At 34.5% G+C, this 16,838-nt stretch overlaps 2 protein-coding genes across 6 annotated transcripts in view; one reads left to right on the top strand and one right to left on the bottom strand.

The window, feature by feature from the left end:
• LOC145693279 (retinaldehyde-binding protein 1-like) overlaps positions 1-16,838 on the bottom strand; it is a 76,561-nt gene that overhangs the window by 27,086 nt on the left and 32,637 nt on the right. The window lies entirely within an intron of this gene.
• LOC145693281 (uncharacterized) lies at positions 3,690-14,990 on the top strand. Of its 5 annotated transcripts, none has more exons than XR_014132741.1 (6): positions 3,690-4,168; positions 7,656-7,816; positions 9,043-9,249; positions 9,773-9,939; positions 11,188-11,366; positions 14,458-14,990. XR_014132741.1 is itself a non-coding variant. In XM_081769127.1 (6 exons), the coding sequence occupies exons 3-6, from the start codon at positions 9,243-9,245 to the stop codon at positions 14,466-14,468; spliced, it is 357 nt and encodes a 118-aa protein (XP_081625253.1). In that variant the 5' UTR covers positions 3,694-4,168; positions 7,476-7,816; positions 9,043-9,242; the 3' UTR covers positions 14,469-14,990. The 5 variants fall into 5 exon arrangements, 3 of the variants coding, with proteins under 3 accessions (XP_081625253.1, XP_081625254.1, XP_081625255.1); XR_014132740.1 differs by having other exon boundaries at positions 7,476-7,816; XM_081769127.1 differs by lacking the exon at positions 9,773-9,939 and adding an exon at positions 13,240-13,399 and having other exon boundaries at positions 3,694-4,168; positions 7,476-7,816.

Raw genomic sequence — 16,838 nt, 5'->3', positions numbered from 1 at the left:
TATATTCCCTACACTAATAAATGGTGGAGTATCAATTAATTTCTTATTACATAAAATAGATCGATAGTCCCTGCGGTTATGCGAAGGAACTCTTAATATATAGATGTTTAATAATAATAATAATAATAATAATAATAATAATAGCCGGAGTAAAATCACCAAACGCAATTAATGAAACTCATTTGATCTTGACTAAATTTAACACGGTGGTAGATCTCTGACAGCTTAATGTGGATTTGAAATATTATCCTGTACAGATCTTTGGTACTGGAGTTATTAATCACCAAATTTGTAATTGGGATTTTTAAACCAAACTTAAAAGTTTAATGCTCAATAACTCGAGAATCAAAGGGCTGCACACGATGATATCTCATATACCGCTCAAGCACTTTAAGGTGTACTACCATTTCAAATATTGCCAATTGGAGACGTTTGGTTCCCGAGTTATTGGACATCAAAATTCAGAGTTAGACTTAACAAACTTTTTAAATGCTACCTAAATACAGTGCGCACTTATAATAAAAATTTGTTAAAAATTAAATCGTAATATCTTAACTTGAAAGAAATATTCAAGTCCGAGAAGGATAACTTTTCTTTGATTCAAATTTTTCCATAAGTAATGTTACACAAATTTTCGAAGAGTGGAGGGTGGCAAGAATTATTTGAAGAACACTGTTCAAATAGGTTAGTTCTGCATCTTAGACACATGCTTCTGATTTATTTGATTTGATTTAAAAATTGTGGTTATGATAGAGAGGAACTACTTGATCTCCAATCCTCGTCGAGACTTGAATCTGGTGCATCTGACACACGCATAAAATCATATAACAAAGAAGAAGATTTGCACAATAACAGTATTTGAAGGCTTTAATTACAGGATTACGCAGCAGATTCTGGAGATTGATTTTATTTCGATCGTCGTATATATAAATTGTATAAACTTTGCGAACGAGTAGTGAGAATGATATTGGGTCAATCCATCTGAAGTGGTCCAAAAATTGTGAAAATGGTTGCTCAACCATCTCCGAAAATTATAAAAATTTCAGTGTGACTAACCGTGTGCTTGAGAATGTCAATAACATCATTCACGTTGTCGTATGTACGAGTGTTCCTGAATGGCGGCCGTCTTTGTTGTCGGTGGAGTGCCAATTTTTGCATTTGCAAGCGTTTACGAAAACTACAGTTGCTCAGGATATACGAATCAGACGAATATCAAACAAAAACGAATGTTTAGAGGAAGGACTGAGGTATACGATGAATATGAATTTTTGCGTCTAAATAAATATGCAGGGTTGCAAACCACTACATGAAATCAGCAGAAAAACTAGAGAAAATTACACTTTTAAATGGGCTGTATTTTAGAATGGCATAAAGTGGGGGGTTTATAAGTTGTGTGCTGAATACTATTGCATATAAAGATTTTGTAAAAATATACACAGCTATGATATTACTGGCATCGTAGATTTATGGGGGTCCGAAAGTTAAAGTTTGTGATTTTGATGCCATTTTTGGGGCGTAATATTTCAGGAGAGCAAAGTGCTAAAAATTGCTCCTTATACCACAAAGTAATTCTGTATGTAAAAATCATGAATGATATTACATGCAGAAAAAAGTGAGGACGTGGTAAAAACGCGAAGAAAGCATCTGCGTGACGATGCTCGTAGCTCAGAAAAAAATTTAAATATTTGGATATTTTTATGCTATATCTCAAAAACTATGCATGGTATAATAGTTAGACCCGCTTTTGTTTGTGTTCAGTTGTGCAAAAGCTTGCGAGTGGCGTTTGTTCCATCTTTCTAGCTCCATGATCATTACCACGTCTATATGGTACGGGGGTTAGCTTCCCCTTGCACCCACTACACCCATCGTCGAACTGAACCACAGTACTAAGGCACTTAATGTATCAGCAAAGTGATATTGAAATCCAATCCACGTTACGGATGTTAATATGTTCACAAAGTTGCGTCACATCTATCCTAACTGAAAACTACATGAACTGAATATAAAACTACATAAACTGATATAAAATAAAAGGGTAATTCTGGTTGACGTGGAAAGGCTAAATTTAGCATGATTGTAGCTTTCAATTACTAACCCACAGGAAAATTGCCAAAAGTTAATATTTTGAATTTTTAAGGGGTACTAAAAGGAGGATTAAGAAATTCTCTATGTTTTTTAAATGAGCCCGTTTTTGGACTTATAATCTCATAATTTAGATACTTGGAGTTGGAATAAAAACTTTAAATTTGGATGCTTGTATGTTACCTTTAGCGTTACTTAGGTAAATGACCAAAAAATAAAGATTTTCAACCTACAGAGGTTTTATGGGGAACTGAAAGATCTCTTCAGTGTTATTTATATGGGAAATCTTCTACACCCCAAAATGTGTAGGCACTTCTGGTAGGATTAGAATGATGACATTTGGCATGATTGTAGACTTCTGTGACTAACCCACAGGAAAATTGCCAAAAGTGAATATTTTTAGTTTTTAAGGTACCTATTGGGGGGATGAAGTAATTTCCATGTTATTTAAATGGGTGTTTTCTTGTGATACAAAATCTTATCTCTTACACTGAGAAAAATCCGTTCTCCAGACAGCAGTATATTGTACAAATATACGTTACCCACTTGCTTACTACAGAAATCAGTACGGAGCATACGTTATCCGTATGCTACTTAGGCACTGCCCTTGGATGTTGCATCATGCCGTTCCAGTATGTCTGACATCTAACAGTGTTCAGTATATCACATGCATATACTTATGTTACATTCCTCAGCTGTATGTTATATACGTCCATTTGTATGTGAGATCCTGACCGCCTATAGTGTTTCATGCGGAAAGTACGCACAGATGGAACACTTATATACAGAAAGTATTATAAAACATGCGTTTTCAGTTATACGTCTGCTGTATGTTAAGTCCAAAAACTACAGGAATTACTCATGTAACCTATCTTTTTAAGTACGCCAAATACATTTTTTCTCAGTGTAGATAATTGAAATACGAAAAGAAACTTGAAGTTTGGTAGAATTGTAGGTTTTTAGGTTCGAAACCGTAAGCCAAGCAAACACGGGGGTCTGGAGCGAAGTTCTCAGGTAGCTAAAGCTAACCTATCCTTTATAACGTAACCTTGTGAACATATTAACTTACGTAACGTGGATTGGATTTAAATGACACTTTGCTGATACATTAAATGCCTTAATACCGCGATCCAGTTTGACTATTTGTGTCCTGGATGCAAGCGGGAGCTAACCATTGTCACGCAGGTCAATTTTTTGCGTTTTTACCATGTTCTCACTTTTTTCTGCATGTATTATCAGTCATGATTTTTTTCCAATAGTTTATTCACATACAGAATTATTTTGTGGTATAAGCAGCAATTTTTAGCAATTTGCCCCCCAGAGACATTACGCCCCAAAAATGACATCAAAATCACAAACTTCAACTTTCGGATCCCATAAATCTACGGTGTCAGTAGTATCATAGCCGTGGATATTTCTACAGTATCTTTATATGCAATAGTATTCAGCACAAAATTTATGAACCCCCACTTTATGCCATTCCAAAATACAGCCCATTTAAAAGTGTAATTTTCTCTAGTTTTCCTGCTGATTTCATGTAGTGGTTTGCAACCCTGCATATTTATTTAGACGCAAAAACTCACATACACACTGAAAAAAAGGGCTTGGTCAGGAATACCAAATTTGTTTGGTCAGAGCATTTTGTCACTTTTTTTGGTTAATTTAACCAAAATTTGGTCATTTTGACCAATCGTGTTTGGTCATGAACACTATATTTTTTGGTCAGAACATTTGGTTGATTAATTTGGTTATGCGAACCAAATTTTAACTGATTTGGTAATTATTTGGTTTTGCGGACCAAAATGTCTATTTACAAGGTCACATGTGTTTATTTGCATTCTGGATAAACATTTCGATTACGAAAGTGTGGATCGCAAAAATAAAAATACACGTACAACAACAATCATAAGGGACACCGTAAAAGAACTGTGTGTAAATGAGTGTAGTGTGCACTATACAACTTTCTCAACGAAGTCACAGTGATGTGAAGTGAGAAGTAATTGTTACTTTTCAACGACGTAATGGATCCATGATATAAATTTATTAAGAAGCTGGAATTTACCGCAGCTAATCGACGTGTTTCAAGGTAAGTGTACTTTTTCGTATATATTACTTGGCAAATTTTTACTTTGACTCCAACTGTGACTTCAACCGATTCATGTGATCCGGTTCCCGGAGCAGTTTAGGAATCATTCCTAAACTGCTCCCGGAACCGGATCACATGAATCGATTACAATTACTAACACAGTGAAAGTAATGTACGATGTTAAGAATTATAGTATAAGTACAAGGGCCACAATGTTACTATACGATGTTAAGAATTATACTATAAGTACAAGGGCCACAATGTTACTATACGAAGTTAAGAATTATACTATAAGTACAAGGGCCACAATGTTACTAAACATCAATTCAGGTGAAGCGGTGACTATGAATTTTGAGATCTAAATGGGGGGCTACCGCCCCCCAACCCCCAGCTCAAGTACCATAAAAACATCCAAAATAATAATAAATAATCACACCACTACTATAAAGCTAAGATAAGAAGGGAAAAATTAAAAAAAAAACACTCGTCTCTAATCATAAATGAGTGCATGACAAAGAAAAAAAATTACATCTCAACAAGACAATAGGACAAGCAGCAGCAAACCAAATACTTTGCCTAATACTCAAATGCAAAACAAATCAAGAATAAAAATAATATGAATTAACAGTGAAAGAAAACACTCACCATTTCGCCATAGGAGAAATCTCATGAATAATGAACTCATAACTGCTGATTCCACACACGAAAAAATAAGATACCAAGAACACATGCACAATACTCAACATTACTGAAAAATGTTCCTTTCCGCACACACGTCGTTTTATTAAACCGAGCACACTTGCTATTATTACAAACAAGAAACCAATAAACGTCCACTTTTAGAATACGTCGAAAATATCTTCAGTTTAGACCACAACTATGATAGGTTTTCTCTAACTCAATTCAACCAATTCAATTACGCGCTCCCGCATGCCACAAACAGCAGCACACACATACATGCACACAGAACATGTGACTACTAACCAACTACCATATGACTACACAGACACCTAGTGGGAAAAATATGAACTAAGCCGTCACACCAAAGCCACGAACAGTTCTAACAAGTGACTCACGCACAAACAGTTCCAGGAAGTAACTGAACCTATAAGAACCGATTAAAGTCACAGTTGGAGTCAAAGTAAAGACTTACCTATTACTTTTGCTGTTAGTTCACATGTACTTATTCTATTGGCTGTAAATTTGGCGTAACAAATACGCCTTGGGTAAACTTTACAATGCACGCCCCAACTGCGCATCGATATGTAGAACCGCTTTCAAAGGTGTAGTAGATTAGAGTAGGGTAGGGTACAGTAGAGTAAGGTAGTTGTAGGAACGGGTTCGCTTAAGGTTAGGGAATTTTTGATCAATTTTCATAGAATTAACAGAGAGTAATTTCTGGTTTCAAAGTGAGTTTACCACCCGGAGCGGGCATTATTAAGTAAAACCTAGGCCCTTACATATGGATAAAGGGGGCATTAACGACACTAGAGCAGGGTATAAAGTTGCAGGGGCAAGAGTTGGGGTAATTTCTATTACCACTAGATACTTCCGGAAAGGGGTAAATAAAGTGACACTAACGCTAGTAGTTTGCAAAATAAATTGGTTCATTTATAGTTTACAGATGAACAAAAATCTAAAATTTACGGAAGAAATATGGGTTATTATTTAGTTTCCCCTCCAGATCACTTGGTATTGACTCTGACTTACATGGTAGGGGTTACCATTCGTTATTTGTAAATGTAAAGTAGTCATGAGTATAAGTACAGTGCGAACGTATAGCATAAAAACTACGCATAAAACACTAACTAACTTGTGCTATGTGGACACTGAAAACCATTTATGCTATCGAACAGAATCAGAACAGAAGCGTAGCAGCGGGGGCCCGACAGTTAGAAACGATGTGCGTCCGTAGGGAGTAAACGCGTCAGCGACGGTGGGTATTCGCATAAACGAGGTAGTTAACAACAGCTTACTCTAAGTCAACAGTACTGGGTCCTGAGCCGTCGATGGATTTGGGAGAGATACTAAATGTCATCCGAAATATAAAGCATAAGTTTGAAAGAACATTTCATGGAACGCAAATATAGAATCCTTACCTTTGAAATCGATATTTATCGTGACATACGCTGATAAAAGCGTGCATTTTTACTTTCGGTACACCACTCGAAATAATTGTTTAAAAAAATATAAGTTTCACTAATTTACTTCTTACTGACCCCTAAAAGACTTACGCTGGGCGACATGAAAATATCTCACTTATTACAGGTAAATATCGATGGCCACACCAGAAGTAATTGTGAAAAAATCACAGTTCTTTTACGATTTGCGTATAAATAAAACTTTCTGATTGTCATAAATATACAGTGCATAAACGTAACCTGTGCTAGGTGGACACTAAAAAGCGCGAATGCTATCTAACAGTCAGGACTAAGCAAAGATGGTGGGCCGAAGCGGCAGCGCAGGGAGCAGGCACGTCAGTGATGGCGGGTATACGCGTAAGTAAAGATATGAAAAGAGGTGGGATATTGCAATGATACGAGTTTCAATAGCACTTGTCATGCTTTGACACTAGTAACGCTCCACTTGTAAACGTAAAATTCAGCTTGTGTACACTATATCATATTTCTTCTGTAAATTTTACAAAATTGTGCTTCCGTAACATGAACCACTACCCCCTCCCTATATATATTCGAGTGTATACTTCTTATTAGGTATTCGGAAAATATTACATTCTTCAAAGCATTCAGAGAATAGTGTATTATCTCCAAAAGATAATTCTGTGGTTTTGAGCAAAACGACCAATGTCAGAAATTGCAAAGAGGAGAGAGAGAGAGAGAGAGGAGACAGGCTATGATTTCTGCATAGAATCTTTCATTGTTTGTTAGAAGTACATTAGTCTTTGAAAACAATCGGTTAGCACTAGACTTATTGTTAGCCATAGGTACCCGTTATGTACCAAATTACAAAATGATTTGCATGAGTTAAAAATGCTCTTAAATTCTTGTTGTTGCTTCTATACCCTTGTAACTTTGACAGTATGAAGCTGATGTATGAAGTTACCATGAACATTATTCTCTTTAGCTTAGCCCAAATACACCCATTTCTGTAAAGGCAAAAAAAAAAAAAAAAAAAAAAAAAACTGGGGTGAGCAACTTCCTATACTCTTTGTGTGGCACATGATCGCGTAACATACCAAATTTCGCTTGGTAGTGTAATAAAACTTAAATGCTTTCACCAGTGTATAATTCTTTTTTGATATTCAGTAAATATCTGGTTAATTATAAACTTTCAATCTATATTTCAGAACAGGAAATAGACGAAGCAGCATTTAATTCATTAACTGATGAACTAATTACTCAGTTAATTCCCAAAATAGGGACATGTGCAAAATTATGAGCAAAATTTAAGGAATTTGTAGAAACAAACACAGTTGAAATTTATGATGTGCTAGATGACGGTTCTCTCTCATTTGCTTCACCATCAGTGTCAACGCCAGATGACTCAGTGTCAGTTCGATCTGAAACTACAGAAAGCAGTTGTTCCATGCCAGCACCTACTAAAAGAGGAACTGATACGATGCTGAAACGAGAGACAAATTTCTCTACAGAGTCTCGGAGTTCGAAGCTCTTCAAGCTGACAGATTTTGTAAGTGTTCTGCCTTTAGTCACTTGAATATGAATTGATACAGTGATACTTATGCTGCAAATATGAACTGTGCAAATATGATTCATTGCCAGTCGAAATGTAAAAGATGTTGGCGTTCACCTTTTAATCTGGTGACAGCCTGCGTTATATTTATTCCATCTTTGTTAGTGCAAGTAACTTCTCTCGGGATATCAATCACATGATGTGCTCGTTGTCCAAAGTTTCGAGAACAGATGTTGTTCTCATCATCAGGGTCAGTATCATGAGAACAATGTTTGTTCTCGAGACTTTGCACAACGAACACATCACCTGGCTGATATCCCAAGAAAATTTATTTGCATCACGATACCAGGAAAGCATCAGGTACATTGAAAGAGCTTTTGGAACGTCCCACGGTTATGCTGTTTAGACTAAGGTAAACAGGTGATTAATGAAAGTGAACGATCGCATTTTTTTTTGTGCTCTCACCGGGAATTGAATCCAGGACCACATACATCAAGGATACACGCGTTATCCACTAGAGTAGCTGGGAGGGCGAAGAGATTGGTATTCAGTTATATTTTCGGTTACTTCAATTTAAGCGAAATGATATCACGATATGCAGGATCTTTAAAATTGTAACTTTTTTTTTTACTGCGTTTATCTATAAAATTTATATTTCCTTGGACTTAGTAAAAATAGATCATACTAAAATACCAACTTTCGTTTCTTGTCACGCCAGGTCGATACACTTTAGTATTTGTCAAACAATAAACCCAAAGATTCGCGTATATAGTAATGGTGTCATTTCAAAAGTGTGTTCTATAAGAATAGTGCAATTTTAGAGCTGCACAGAGCTTATTATGTTTGAAGTGAAAACACCAATGCTGCTGTGAGCTCCTCGTAAGTTAATTTCCTTAGTTTATAGAACAAACAGACTTAAATGTAATAAGGGACATTGTATATTTTAAGCAAAATTGTGTTTCTTTGAATATCAATCACCAATAATTTGTGTAAGGAATACGTGAAAAGCAGAAATTCTCAGTTTGATTTCTAGGCGTAATTATTATTCATTCATTTATTTATTTATATAGTTATGTATTATTAAATATGGTTATCCTTCAACAGAAGTTAATCAGCTATTAATTTATACAGAAATGCAAAATTGAAATTCTATTTCAGTGAATTCGATTAAGTGATCTTGAATGACGTAATCGTACATATAATGCTGTTTGTTTTTTCCTCAGAATCTTAAGACTTTTCTAAAACAGAGCTTAACAGGCAGAAAAGTTTGCAATGAATATCTTCAAAACAACAAATTGTCTGCTATCACTAGGAAGCAGTTAGTTACAATGTTAATTGATCATTTTATGGAAACGAATGTAACTCTTTGCAATGAAATATTTCAACATTTGGCATTACAGATAAAGGAGCTGTTTCCAACGGAATGTCAGGTATGCATATAACTAACGTTTCAGTTATTATATAGACACTTTACTCACATAACTTTCAATCAATGTTACTGCTGGACATTTGAATAGCATAACTTCGACCTTTTAATGTGGGAGAATGAGTTCGACGAGAATTTGGAGAACTATTGAAGCAAATAAGGTGGGGAAGCAAATATGCTGACTTTATAGGGTAAATTTTATGCTGAAAATCTTAACGTGTGCTTTGTAATGTTACCAGTCTATGTGACTATGAGACAAGAATAGTTTATCTATTCCCCCTCCCAAATATATATATATATATATATATATATATATATATATATATATATATATATACATGCGAGAATACCCCATGCAGAATGGAGGGTTTGTTTGTAGATAACGTATGCTATACTAAAAGTGGAACATCACATAGAAGAGTATAAATATGATAAATTATTCTGTAATTGTCTGAAATGTTTTTTATACATAATTTAATTTATTAAGGTTATAATTCTAAATCTTACAGTAACAATGTCTTTTTTAGGAAGTGTATTATATTCCACCAGTCACAAGGTCCAAATCAGAAGATTTCAAAAGGAAAACTCGTTGACAAATATAGAAATACACGCAAGTCGTTAAGAAAGTTTGGCATTGTTGCAGAGTCAGGCCCTTCAACAGAAAAGCGTGACACTGGAACTTCTACGCTAGATGGTAATGTTTAAAATGTAATCTAGTAAATGATTTATTCATCTCTGATCATACGTTTAAAAATGTAAGTAAACCTTTGAGTTTTATGTCCCATAGTTATGCCAGGTAGACCAAAGGAGATGGTGATGATGATAAGAAATGAATAAAGTGGGAAGGAACGGGAGAACCCCGAAAAATCCACGCAGACGGTGTCACTTAGCGCGATTTGGGATCAAACAAGGTATCTCACACGTCAGAGGTGAACGCTCTACCACTGAACTACCGAGGCCGCGATCATACTTTAAAAAGTGCCAATGATTTACCTATTTTGTGCCAGGGTTTGCAAGAACCATGTTTTAAAAAATGGTTTAGTTTCGTTTAATTCTTTTTTCTCTGCTAATTGAACGTATGAAACACACATTAATATAAGTCGATACTAACCTGAAAATATTCCTGTAAGATTAAAACGTGGTTCTTCAATGTTCACATGTATTTCTGGCAAAAATATCGAGTGCCTTTCATCAGGATGGCTCAAAACTTAAAGTGCATATGCGTTCAAGCTCAGTTCAAGCTGAGTATTTCAATAGTAGAAGGTAATAATGGGACTGTGTAGATATTGTTACTGTTTGCAACATAAAACTACAGTCGAGAAATTTTTCACCTACTCTTCAGTTAAGCAACCAACTAATCTATTAAGGATTAAATAGTGCACTATATTAATCAATACTAAGATTCTGTGTGTTTCTATTTACAAGACTGAACAAGTCCAAATTTTGTGTGCTTAATCTTCAAATCCTTCATTACAAGAGTTACTCTGTTCATAAGAAATGATAAGTAGCATTTATTACTAAATATTTTGCGACTTTCTTCGTCGTAGATAGTCATTATACTTATATAGTACCACTATTACGTTATACCATTGAAGTACTAAGCTAGAACATGTAATTTACATAAGTTCTACATATTTGAAGAATTAAACCATTCTGATGAAAGGCATTCGATATTTGTGCCGGAAATATAGATTAACATTTGAAGGCAATTTTCAAGTTCAGCTTCACAGGAACAGTTCCAGAACAGTTTTTTTTTTTTTTTTTTTTGTAAATATATTTCTTTCTTTTTTTTATTATATATTACATATGGATATAAATACTTGTACAGAGGACTTATGAAAATATAGAATCATTTTAACTGATATTTGAAAAATATAGGAATTTATTACTAAGTTTTTAATGTAATACAGATCTGTTTGGTAAGTTTATTCTTCTCTTTCAGAATGTGGCATAGATATTGAAAACAGCTTAGCGTGGTTAAAGCATAGTGTCGAGCCCTGGCAGGAAGTACTTGATCTTTGGAAGAAAACGTTGAAAGTTCGATGCAAGCAAGAGGGCAAAACTGTTCATGAAATAATTTCAACTTGGCTAGCATTGAAGCAGCCTTTGGGCTATACATTGGTAAGTTTCATTTAATTAACCTTCATTCTGTTTTACTACTAAGTACTGTGTTGTTATTGAATAGGCCATAATTTACAAGCATAAATTATTCTTTGGGGCTGAGAACATTCATATAAAATCTTTTACTTACGTCCAGAAGTTGATTTTTTCATAACGTACATTTTAGAACAGAAGTTTCCTTTAAAATTGTGTCGCGTTTGTACAGAAAATAGTAAAAACCTTCAGGATAAAGTCATACTAAATATTGAAATGACATATACTAGTTTAGGTATTTGTATGTCTGAGCTAATAGACCTTAGTTGTCATAAAACCATAATAAAAATATATATAAATGATGGACAAATAAATTACTTCCTTGTCCTCTTATGTAATATCTGTTCATGAATGTTGAGATATGTTGAAGCAGGTCTGAACTGCCTGTGGGTTGGTGGTTATCGGTTCGATGCCCGGTAGGTGTATAATTGTATAAAAGTAATTCAGATTCAACTACAAATTATAGATTCCCTCCTGTGTAGCTCCGGTGATGAAAGAGGATAGAGACAATCAATGAATCTTAAAAGTTTTGCAGTTTCCTTTTCAAAAAGGGAATATTTTGCATTGTATTCAGATTGCATGTTTGAAGAACTAAAACATGTCTTTTTAGCTGGAAATAATTTTTCTTGCTGGTTCTTTGTAACATATTCATCCCCACGCATGGAACACAAAGTGGGAAAGTATTAAGTTCAGTTTATTAGCAACTCGATCTTGCTTTGAACAACTAGATGAAATGCTCAATTGCAAGTCTGAAAACAAATGCTCTAAACCTAAAATTATTGTTTCCATTTTTAAGACGCATATGATTAAGTGGCCATACATTACGAACACTTGCACTGAGTTTACCTTGCAATGGAAAGAAAGGTAGTCATATTCAGTAAGATAAAAATTGAGAACTGAGTTCTTGCAACACGATGTCACTTGTTTATGAAAGCGAGATCTCAGAAGGACAATACTTACATGACTGATAAACAATCTTTCTTGTGATTGCGTATCAACCAAGCATATACGTACAGCAATAGAAACTTTGACGGTGATTTTTTTTTAATGCATAAAGTACTTTTCGATTCAATAAGCCTTTTTCTCAGTAGATGGCAATAAGTGGTTTTATTGTCTGATAAACGCTAACAATATTGTAGAATTTTCTTCACTTTGCCCTTTGACAAATCAATATGAAACCCTAGTGGCCTTATTTCAGCATGTAGAACCTTGGCTTTACGTTCGGAAGCTTCCGGGCTCAAATCCGGTCATCGTGAGTGAAATTTCCGTGGGTTTTTCCTCAGTCATTCCAGCAAATGCCGGGATGGTACCTGTAATATTAAGTCCAGATCAATACTTTCCCCATCCTTGCCTAATCTATCCGAGTAAATAGACCTTTGTTTATATTAAGCAATATAACCAAAAACCATCATAACACGACGAAAGCCCGTGATGCCACAACCTCAATATGGGTCTAACTGGCAGTTATCGTCAATGTAACATCTTCTTGCACTACGTATGTGGCTTTTGTGATCTACTTATTTAAGCTAGCAGTAAGTCAATTTCCTCAAGATGTTGGACAACACCAGGGGAAAGCAGGTTGAATTTGAACCCAAGTCCAAGTCCGTAAAAGTACACGCTGTAACCAGTAGTTTGTATTGAAATTGTTACAGTTAAGAAATTTCATTTATGCACTTAAAGGAAGTTGTGATTCTTATAAGAAATAGATAAAATACTGACTGAAAAGTAAAATAACAAATGGTAAGGAACACATGTTCGTGGAAGTCATCACTGAGTTTATGTAACAATGATATAATGTTATCAATGTAAATCTTTTAATACAATGGAATTCCATTTCCAGATTGTTCAAGATAACAAAGACTTATATCCTGATCATACATCCTTGTTCGTGAAATGGGATTCTGTCAGTAAAAAATTGGAAAAACTAAGGAAGAAACGGCTACATGACGCCTCAGCAGTCGAACTTTTAAGTCTGTTAGACACAGAAAGTGTTACAGAAGGTAATATTATTTTTATGTTTTTTATTCTTCCTTTATTTCTGTTTCATTAACTTGAAATTGTAATTACTTGTACGAATGAAGTAGATTTTTCTATCTGAATCCAGTTTTATTGCAACAAGTATGTTGTAATGATCATATTAATAGTTATACATTAGTTGTATACATAGGATTGTAGCGTAAACTAAAGTCACTTGTGCCTTTCAAAGTAGTATAAAACTGTTCCCGCCAATAATTCTCCCCCCCCCCACACACACACACTCTTCAAAGACATACGTTGGAAAGAAAATTAAGGTTACGCCAAGAACCCTGTTTTCGGAGTGTGAAGCTGAGCTACGACGTTTCATTACGTATGAACAAATACGAACTCGATACATTTATTTAATAATAACCAAAATAGTGGCCTCAGTGGCTCAGTGATAGACCGTTCACCTCTGGTGCATGAGGTCCCGGGTTCTAATCTTGCTCCCACCAAGTGAACTTTGTGGTGAACAAACACCGTGTGCGTGGGTTTCCTCGGGGTTCTCCAGTTACCTCCCACTTTCTTCATTACACAATTTCATTCATTTCTCATCACAGTCTCCTTAAGCCTAGCCGGCATAACCGTGGGGCATAAAACTCAAAACTTTCATTTCATTTTAATAACCAAAATCACTTACTGAGGATAAATGTGAACTGTTCTATATTCTCTGTTGGTAAATGCTAGTGAGGAAGTTCTTATGTCTATTTGAGGACAAGTTGTCGAGTTTTCGTAATTTAGTAGCTTCTGTCTTGTTTGAACGTATCGTTTTTGCAGTCAGATATAAATAGCTTTTGAAAACCTTTGCAGCTTTTAAAGCATTTAATAGCTTTTAAAACATTTGCAGTATTAGTATTACTTACCAATTTTTTAGCTTCAAAATAACATATATTTATAGGCACAAAATGCATATGTCATTGTAAATGTGCAATAAATAATGCTTTCAGACTATTGAGGAAGAAGAAGTGTCTTTGTTCTTATATGTAAGAAAAATTATTTAAGTATGTAACATGATCAGTTAACCTCTCTCTGATTCCAACAGGTAATGGGTGATGTTCAACCTTTCATGGAAACGAGAGACCTGCAACATTCGTTGAGTGTTCGTTGTTGGCAATTACGGAATAAGGAGCTGCTTTACATACAGCTACGTTAAATAACTTTCGTCTGCAATATAGATTTTTGTGTTTCCTCCGAAAATGAACTCTAAGTGATTTGGCCCCTTGAAATTCGCGAAAACAACCTTCATCAATACATCTAAAGACTCCATTGAAGGATATTCTGTGTTTGAGCTTTAAATGAAGGATAAGTGTTGCTACTAGCATAAAATTTGATTTGCAAATTGAACAAACAGGCATTGTTACAAACAATTCTATATAATTCATTCAATTACGTATAACGCATGGTACTGAAATAACATTTGTTTAGAGAAACGTGATTCAAGCAAGCATAAAATATCAGTAGTTGTATCTGTTTCGACCACTATTGTTTACAGATATTTCATATCAGTTAAAAAAAAAAAATCATATCCAACAATAGTGTATCGTCTGTTTATCGTGAGGAGTACTTATGTCATATACAACTTTTTGCAGAAGAAGCCAAAGATGTTCCCCTTCCTTAGGGAATTCTGCGTTAAACACAAAAAAGTTTTAAAACATATGTCCACACCCCTGAGCACGTTGTCTAGCTCAGTTAAGAATAGTTTATAATTTATTTGAAAGATCTTCAATGCTGTTTGCTGGGAGTAAAATTATAACTTTTCTCACAGTTTTTTACCTTTTTTGTTATAAAGATTTATATTTGGACTAAAAATGTTATTTTGTTTTCACTAACCAGTTGATACATGTTAATATCATTGTTTAATTTTGAATAGATTTATATTTGGCCTAAAAATGTTACTTTATCTTCAGTAAACAGTTAGTTTCGTTATGCAATTTTGAAAAGATTTATATTTGGCCTAAAATGCTATTTTATTTTCAGTCAGCAGTTGATAAATGTTAATATCATTGTTTAATTTTGAATTTAATATTTTTGTTTAATTTTGAAGTCTGTATGGCTCAGTTACTATACTCAGTTATAATAAAATTCTTGTGTAGAAAAGTATTGTAAGTACATGCTTTATATCCTAAATTCGTTCTATTTTTCTCCAAAAGTTGATTTATAACTTTGTTCATATATGTGTGTACATGTATTAGAACTTCATGAAAATGTACATGTATTCATGTACATGCATGCTATTCTAGGAATAAACCGACAAGCCTCGAATATGTGTTCAGGACCTCAGTATAAGAAAACCAAGTTTATTTGCAACTTTGGTCGGAAGCGCATAATTATGCAAATGACACCAATTTAAGATAATTTAAGACATACAAGAGTGAAAAAATGCGTCTGTGCCGTGACTCGAACCCGGGATCTTCGTCTTACCATGCAGATGTGCTACCCAGTCCGCTCTCAGTAACAACAATACATTCTTTCACTCTCTATAACGATGCTGTTCCACAAGGTGGAAGAATGTATGGCTGTTCTGGGAGCGGACTGAATGGTGCAGTGGTAGCGCATCTGCATGGTAAGCGGGAGGTTCCAGGTTGGAATTCCGGTTCAGTTATATGTTTTTCAGTCTTTGTATATCTTTGATTTCGTGCCTACAAAGGGTCTGGTGTGACAAAATTGGTTGTTTTCTCAATTTATCAATATATTAATGTAATTATTTAAATTGATCATAGGATACTACATTGAATAAAACAATCGAGGAACTTTGCATACGGTTGAGTACCTCGATACGAGAGGGTTGTTTTAATTTGATCCGAAACGTTTGATTACGGAAAAGTAAGTATGTTCTACTTACCTTCAATTGGCCTCATTTCTGTAATTAGGCTTTTCCAACCGAAGTCGCAAATAAACTCTTTACTTATAGTGAGGTTCTGAACACGTGTGCGACGTTTCTCGGTTGTTTTATTCATTGTAGCCGCTCCTGGGAACATTTCTATTGATTATCTTAAATTGGCCCCAGTTACGTAAATATGTATTTCCGACCAAAGTCGTAGATAAACTTTTTTCTGGCATTAACATTTTAAATACGTATGCGAAGTTTTTCAGCAACTAGTTTCTAATTTATTTGAAAAATCTTCAATGTTGTTTACTGGGAGTAAAATTACAGCATAAGTTTGCTTTAAGTTCTTTACGGTTTTTCTTGAAGTTTTGCATTTGATCTAAAAATCTTACTTTCAGTACTTTAACAGATGTTAATATCATTGTTTAATTTTGAAGCCATTGACTCAGTTGCTGTTTTTTTTTTTTTTTTTTTTACTATTATTATTTACAGTAAAATGATTTTGTAGAAAAATGTTGTGTGTAAATTCTTTATATATTAAATAGTTTTATTTTCCTCAAAAAATTGATTTGAAACTTTGTGTACATATACATAGA

Source organism: Thermobia domestica, chromosome 8 (assembly GCF_964235325.1).
Source record: "Thermobia domestica chromosome 8, izTheDome1.hap1.1, whole genome shotgun sequence".
NCBI lineage: Eukaryota > Metazoa > Arthropoda > Insecta > Zygentoma > Lepismatidae > Thermobia > Thermobia domestica.
Note: the sequence above shows the minus strand (reverse complement) of the source record. Positions and strands in the feature narration are given on the sequence as shown.

What these genes read in the sequence shown, in the direction of transcription:
- LOC145693281 (XM_081769128.1), top strand. An exon ending in AGCCTTTGGGCTATACATTG is followed by an intron (nt 11,367 to 13,239) that starts GTAAGTTTCATT and finishes TTCCATTTCCAG; the next exon opens with ATTGTTCAAGATAACAAAGA.